Source organism: Megascapheus bottae, chromosome 16, assembly GCF_031878675.1.
Source record: "Megascapheus bottae isolate mThoBot1 chromosome 16, mThoBot2.hap1, whole genome shotgun sequence".
In the NCBI taxonomy this organism is placed as follows: Eukaryota; Metazoa; Chordata; class Mammalia; order Rodentia; family Geomyidae; genus Megascapheus; species Megascapheus bottae.
This window is the reverse complement of record NC_143524.1, coordinates 41,287,734-41,295,959: the sequence shown is the minus strand read 5'-3', so window position 1 is coordinate 41,295,959 and position 8,226 is coordinate 41,287,734. Positions and strand designations below refer to the sequence as shown.

Here is an 8,226-nt window from a genome sequence, read left to right as displayed (position 1 = left end):
ATTGCTAAAATAGGAAAAACTTGAATCTAACTGACTTTTACACTAGATAAATGTTAGACAGTATCAAAAGATAAAAACAAAATTGTAACAAATACTTTAAAGACCTCATTGGCTTTAATTTGTGATTCTAGAATTGAGCAACACCTCATTGTGCACAATAGAATAAATGATTTAATAAGCCAGTCAGAGGAGGGAATACACAAATGCCACCGGTGCACAGACCCAAAAGATACCAACTTGATTCATTCCATGACTTCCTCTCTGACTTTGGAGAAACATCTTCCAACCTGTTGAAGGAGAGAACATAGAGTTCCCCTTAATGAGCCAAGGCTCATAGATGAGAATGACATCCGTAACCATAGACATATTAAGAAAAGAAAAAGAAGCACGTTTATCAACTTACATCATTATCATACAGAAGCAAAGCGACTTTCTCAAGAAAGTGAAGTCTCTCAAAAATGGCTTCAAATTCTTGTTTTAAATAGCAAATTTTTAAGGAATGACAAATCTTGCAGAAATGATAAGAAAAAGGAGAGAGGAGTTCCTGTCTCTCAGAAGTAGAGTAACTGAAAGGAGGTAAATTTGAGAGAAAGTCAGATAGCAGATTTATCTCTAGTATTGCTGTCTCAGAGATAAGCAAGAATTGTAAAAGATTTACACTTTTTACTAGAAGGGAAAAAGTTGGGAAAAGTTTTTGTCTGTATGTCTGTCATCCTACTTTAAAAAAAAAAAACCTGGGGGTGGGGTGGGGGGAGGGAAATGGGGACCAAGACATGAGAAAGGGTATCAATGTCTGTGAATTAATGCACCTTCTATCTGGCAAATATAATGTAACCCTTCTATTAATTACAATAAAAATATATGAAAAAAGAAGCAAAAAAAACAAACAAAAAACCTGGAAAAGCAGAAGACTTTTTCTATTTTAACTATCATTAGCTTAACAACCCTTGATGTTTCTTTGATGATATTTTGGTTTTCTTCATACTTCATAGTAACTCATTGGCTATCATCCTTCCTCATGCACATTCTAGATCTGTTTCAAAATAAAGTACTATATTTATGTTGGTACTTTTGTTTTCCTTCAGCATTTAATAGGCATAATTCTCTGCTACTATTTTTATTTTCTATCATTTTCATGTGTGCTGATGACATTGAGGAGGGCTTTTTTCCATGATCTCTGATGATTTTTATTAAGCACATGTTACATCATAGCAGAACTGGTTATATTTTCTGGAGTGAGGGAGAAAACACACTGTATTAATTTGGTGTTGACGTAACCAAATACCTGAGGGAGATAACTTAAAGATAGGAATTATTTATTTCAGCTCCTATTTTCAGATGTCAAAAGTTCTTGCCTCAGTTGAAGGCCTAGGAAAGGCAAAACAACGTGTCTATAGGAGCATAAGACAAAGGCTACTGAGCTCATGGTGGACAAGAAGAAGGTGGGTGAGAGAAGGGACAGGAAACCAAGTTTATAACTTTCAAAGTCACAGCCCCATTTACCTACCTCCTCTAGGTAGCCCATCTCCTAAAGTTTCTACCACTTCCAAAAATAGGATCACAAACTGGCAACGGAGCATTCAATACATGAGCCTACAGGAGATATTTGATATTCAAACAATAACAACTTCCTATCATAAATTGAACCAAGCAGAATTTTCTATTTAGCCTACTTACTAGAATTCAGTCTGAATAGGACTGTTTCTAGAAGTGATTGGAATTATCCTCCACAGTGACTAGTGGAATTGCCCTGCCGAAGTGAGACAATGACCAGGACTCGTAATATTGAGATGACAATGAAGAATGCTGTGGAAGGTCAGACCCAGAGAAGGCCAAATAGAGTCATTGCAATTAGTAACCAAAACTCCAGGAGTGGTAGAGAAAGGAAAAAGATATGTTCTCAGCAATAAGGCCATAGCAAGACAGCAATGTCCATGAAAGGCAAAGGATTAATGAACCTGAGAGCATCTTCAAGTCTTCTTCTACCACATACTCTCCACTCTCATGCTCTGCCTCATTTCAAGCCCAAAGCAATAGAGCCAGTTGGCCACTGAGTAAAATCTTCTCTCCCTTCAGTTGTTTTTCTTAGGCATTTCATCACCGTAATGATAAACTGACTACCACATGTAATATACCATCCATATCTGTACCAGGTCAGTGGGAGAGGTTGCTGGGAGACTGAAAAAAACCCAGAGACAACATATGAGGTAGATGGCTTATTGAAACTTATTAACCAAGAAGATCCAGTGACTGGAGCTTATCTTCACCCCAGTATTGTGCCAGCACATTCCGATGCAATCAGCATGCATAAGTAGTACTTACCTTCTCCACTGTATTTGGCCTGTGGCAGGGCTTTTCCTCTGTACTGCACATGCTTGCCTGGCAAGTCTAGTGGTGGTTGGCTGAATGAATGATTCACCTCATCTTCGGAAACCCTCGGATCAACAGGCATTGTCTTCCCCACTATTCTTCAGGAATGTCTGGTTTAGTTAAGACAGAAGCAGACGCCACAGAACCAGCCTCCAAAGATGACTAACTCAGGAAGCAGGGAGGCTGTCAAATCTGAGTACTTCCTGAATTCTCTGCTAATGACACCATATCTCTGCCTAGTATATGGACACAGGTGCATTTGACATGCTGCAACTAAATAAGTACATTAGTAAATCCCAGTATAGGTCTGCAAGCCTCAATGTACATAGAAAGTTTCAGGAAAAAAAAATGTTAAACCTTGTAGAGTAATTAGAAGAAATAGGAAATCAGAGCTAAATGAATGGTGTTGTGTGTATGTGTGTGTGTGTATGTGATTGTCATAAAATTGTACTGCTTATAAAATTTTATGGATTATAAAAATTATGTAATATTTAACAATAACTTCACTAACAATTCAATTCATAAATATACACATTTAACCCTATGCTATAGTACTGATAAGTAAAACATATTCTCTGCCCTTGCAGTATTAAAGTTCTGATACTTTCATAAACAATGTAACTAATATTCAGTTGAAACCATAAATATCATTGCTGTAGAAACAAAGGCTCATAATTTTCTCCAATTTAGCAGGACTGGTGAAGACTTCAAAGAGAAACTGACATCATTACTCTACTCTTACTAAATGTGTGCTCTTAATTATTCCCTGTAACATTTGCGCACCCCTAGCTCTTTTGCTCAAGGTTAGTGCTCTACCACTTAAGCCACAGTTCCATTTCCGGGTTAATGCTAACTGAAGATAAGAGTCTCACAGACTTTCTTGCCATAGATGGCTTTGAACCATTTTCCACAGATCTCAGCCTAGAATTGCAGGCATTAGCCATCAGTGGTCTGCTTATTCCTGCATTTTAAACAGAGGTTATTACAGCACTAGCTACTCTTCATTGTATGAATGTAAATGAGGTAATACAACAAAGCACTCAACATGCATTCCAACATATAGTTAACTCTTAATAAACATGGACTGTTACTGTAATCATACTAGCCATGTTTTCCATTGCTGTGACCAAATACCTGACACAAACAACTTACATAACATTATTATGTGAATAATAATAATGTGAAGTACATACCATTAAGCCATGCCTCTAACCCTGTTTTCCACCTGTTATAAAAATAATCATAACCTTCCTTCTCACCTGGGCACACACCTGAAGTACAAACTGCCTATATTAGGATTCATTTTTAGACATTCTACCATATCTAACCTCCCTACTTAGGAATGGAATTTCACAGATAGTTTTAGCTGGGCCTGCATGGAGCTGCATCCCTTCCAATCTCAGCCTCTCACATGGTTTAGTTTGGAATGACAAGGTCCCCAGGTATGGGTTAAGACAAGAATCTCAAAAATCTTTCTGTTCTGGTTGGCCTCAAACTGTGATCCTCCTGTTCTCAGCCTCCAAACTGGAGGACACACCGCCAATCACCTACTTCCATCAAAGCCCCACACTTGACTGTAGTCCCCATCTCTGAATAATGCCAGCAAATCTAATATTGATCAATCCATTGACGAAATCAGAGAATGATCTGGACTTTTCAAAGCCTCATCTCTAAACATGCTGTATTATGGATCAAATCTTTAGTTTCTGAGACTTTTGATGAGGACACTTCATATCCTAAATAAAAAAGTAACAATTATTCTCATTGTTGTATTATTGTCCTATGAATCCACATATTAGTATATAGTCATATTACTTAAAATAGAAATAGGAAACTAAATCAGAACCAGACTCAATCAGGATTGCGTTGACATTACTCTATAGTTCTGTCATTTCCACAATCTGGCTAATGGTGATATTAGAGATGTAAGTTGGTGTGCAATCTATAAAAATTACATGGCCAGGGAGACAGATCTATATGGTTGCATCAGTGTGGAACACAGTGCAAATTGTAACCTTTTCTTGAACAGTCAAGCTCACTGCTCACAGAATGTCAACAAACTCTGCAATTAGTGAGAATGTTTTTAATTAAACGTTCATTGGTGAAGGTCCACTGCTGGCTCACAGCTGTAATCCTAGCTACTCAGGATGCTGAGATCTGAAGATCAAGGTTTGAAGTCAGACCATACAGGAAAGTCCTTGAGACTCATCTCCAGTTAATTACCAAGAAGCCAGGTCTGAAGCTCTGGCTCAACTGGTAGAGTGCTAGCCTTGAGCTTAAAAGCTCAGGGACGATACCCAGGCCCTGAGTTCAAGCCCTAGAATAGGCACAAAAAAATTCATTGATAACTTATACATACATCCACAGAACATTCCACAAAAAACATGCTGTAAAGTAATGAATCATCCAAAGTGCTTGACAGAAAGTAATTTGATTTACTCTGATTTTCTAATGTTTAACTTAGAGTCATTTTAAGTTTAAGTAAAAATGTAAAAGACTGACAACACTGAAATAAATTAAGAAATGAATTCAATACTTATGGAAGATGAGAATCATAATTAGTAGTTGGCAATTAAAAAGAAATAGTAATAGCTTAGCATTAATAAAATATTTCTTGCATATAATAAGCTAAAGATTATATTAAGTGAAATCTGTGGTTTATTTTACTCAGCCTTCTCATCAACCCTGTAAAAGTACCCTGCAACATACCCACCTTATGAAAGGTAAAAATAAATTAAATATAAAAATGTTTAATCGATTTCACATAGCCAGAAAGCATTGGGAGCTATACTTGAGTGTTGATATGACTTCAAATGCCATATAAGTGACTATTTAGTGCTATTATCAACTGGAGTACCAATCAATAACTGTTGAGAACACCTGAGAGTCAAGAAAGATTCCAGGGTTCTCAACTCAGGAAAAAAATAACTTCTCAAAAAATAAAAGAACACATTGGGTGGGGGAATTGCCTTAAGTGAGACTTCTATTTCCTAGAAATGATAACCAGTTAATAGGTGGATTTATACATGGAAAATGCAAAAGAAATCTCTAGCCTAGAGATGTGAGTTCAAAGAAGAAATGACTGTACCTGACCTTTTCTTGAAATTCATAAAAAGAATGTAGGTCAAGACTGAGCCCCAAATTTGAAAGTGGGAAGATAAGAGGAATACAAAATGAGTGGGAGGGGGTGGGGGGAGGCAAAGTGGAAGAAAAACATGGGAAGGGGTAACAATGTTTGAGAAGTAATATACCCACTACCTGATGAATGTAACTGCAACCCCTCTGTACATCACTCCAACGATAAAATAAAATGTTCAAAAAAGAATTGCAGTAATGTACAGACAGCAACAAGAGTGGCATTTTTGTCTTTGGTTAGCCTGCTTTTAATTACCTATTCCCTGTTTTGTGGGATCCTTTGATTGGCTTCCTGTTTCCCAAACCATGGTTTAAGTTTTGAGGAAGGGAATGGCTAGAGGGAAGGGTTTGAGTGGTTGGTTTTGTATCTTTGTTTTTGTTGTTTTTCTTATATTGTAAATGTCTTTAGACACTTAGAAATGCTTGTCAATATGTGCTTGTGCTTCTACATAACTTAGGAGAAAGGGACTTGGTAGAAAGAATGAAAAAGATTGCTGAATAGTTAATCCTTACTGAAGGTGGGAGTTGGGGAAATTTGGTGCTCGATGTTATGTCCTTTGTAATTAATATATGATTAAATACTTTATAATAAGCCATAAAAAAGACTGAATCCCAAGAACAATGCTCTATAATTCCTAATGCTGGGGCTGGTCAAAATCCATTTTAAAAAATCAAGATAACCTTTGAGCTACAGGTATGATTCAAGTGGTAAAGTGCTTGCCTAACAAGTGCAAGGTCCTAAGTTCAAATGCCAATATTTCCAAAACAGAAAACAGAAAAAGAACATAAAAGGCTACTGATTTCCTCCTGCTTAGTTTATTCCCTGGTCCTTTAATAACAGTAAAGGAGTAAGAAGTACCAGACATGGGCAGTGGCATGCCATGATGATAAACTGTATTAATAAGGACTAGTTTACTAATTGTATTCATAAGGATCTAGTTTTCCTATTTTATGGCACATTTACCTAGTAATTTCAATGTGTCATAAATATGTATGTTGAAGCTCACAAAGGTAACTGTAGTCTGATTTATCAAATCTTTATTATCAGGTATTTTAATGTATTTAAGGGACAAACATGAAAGATTTCAAAGATTTTTTTACAATCAATTGAAGCTACAAATAAATGTGCAGCTCATTACAGTTCACTGTGCATAGTTATAAATTTGTACAAAGTACAAACTTCCCTGGAGAAATTAGAAGAGGCTTTGATTCACATGGAAGGCTACTCTTGAACTAAAATTTAAAGGATGAGATGGAGTTTTTTGAATGGCTGAAGAGCACATGAGGCTGTTCTTTGAAAACTCCTGATATTGTAGAAAGTAGTGGAGCGCCACTTAATTGTGTATAAAGAATCCAAGCACATTTGGGGATTGAAAAAGGAAAATAAAGAGGATCCCTTCCGATGTCAAATAGGAATTCTTTTGACATATTTTGTTTATAACTTGAACTTCCTGTGAAGTTCAGTTCTCCATGCTTCTAATTCACTTAGGACACCAAATGCTCAAACCAGAGGCCTGTGCACATAGTTTGTCATTTCTAAGTCGTACAAAGGAATGTATGAAGAGAGTAAACAAAAACTTGGGAGAAAAAGACAAAGGGAAAGAGCTAGAGGAGATCATGGGAAAGGTAGTGAGAAATGAGGCGAAAAGAATGAAGCAGGAGAAAGGAAGGAAAGGAAGAAGGGGGAAGGAAGGAAGGAAGGAAGGAAGGAAGGAAGGAAGGAAGGAAGGAAGGAAGGAAGGAAGGAAGGAAGGAAGGAGAGAGAAAGAAAAAAAGGAGAGAGAGAGAGAGAGAGAGAGAGAGAGAGAGAGAGAGAGAGAGAGAGAGAGAGAGAGAGAGAGAGAGAGAGAAACTCCATGTAAATCCAGGACACGGCAGCCTTCCACTATACTTTCCTTGATGAGGCAGGGCATGAAGACTGGGTACCATCAGCGCAGGACAGAGGAACAGCACCCCTTGATATTAGAGAAGCAGTGGGCCACCCCCTCCCGAATCTGCTTAGTCTTCACCCCGTAGACAATGGGGTTGAGCATTGGTGGCACCACCACATACAGATTGGCCAGGAGGATGTGGACATGTCGGGGAATGTCACGCCCAAAGCGGTGTGTCAGTAAGGTAAAGAAGGAAGGAACATAAAACATGAGGATGACACAGAGGTGGGACCCACAAGTGCTGAGGGCCTTGTGCCGAGCATCTTGGGAAGGCAAACGAAACACCGCCCGGAGGATCAGTGAGTAAGACACAGCAATGAGGATCACATCCAAGATGACCATGACAATGGGCACTGAGAAGCCATACCAGATATTAACAGTGATGTCGGCGCAAGCTAAACGAGCCACTCCGATATGCTCGCAGTACGAATGTGGGACAAGGTTGGTTCGACAGAACGGCAGCCGCTTCAGCAAGAAGATCACAGGGAAGATGATGCAGAAGCTTCGGATGACAATGGCCAGAGCAAGCCTTTGGATAACAGGCCACGTTAACACGGCCGGGTATCTCAGTGGGGTGCAGATGGCCACAAAGCGGTCCAAGGCCATGGCTAACAGGATAGCTGACTCCCCGACAAACATCGTGTGCACGAAGAACACTTGAGTGACACAGGCATCAAAGGCAATGTTGTGAGCATGAAGCCAAAAAATAGCCAGTGCTTTGGGCACGGTGGTGGTAGATAGCAGGATGTCTGTGGTGGCCAGCATGGAGAGGAAGAAATACATGGGTTCA

The 8,226-nt window shown here is 38.6% G+C and overlaps 1 protein-coding gene across 1 annotated transcript in view; it reads right to left on the bottom strand.

The window, feature by feature from the left end:
- Positions 1 to 7,432: 7,432 nt before the first annotated feature.
- Positions 7,433 to 8,226, bottom strand: part of Or52b2 (olfactory receptor family 52 subfamily B member 2) — a 967-nt gene continuing 173 nt past the window's right edge. The window contains exon 1 of the mRNA XM_090349021.1: positions 7,433 to 8,226. This exon is cut by the window's right edge and continues 173 nt beyond it. Coding sequence (XP_090205147.1) covers positions 7,434 to 8,226 — 793 coding nt within the window. The 3' untranslated portion in view covers position 7,433.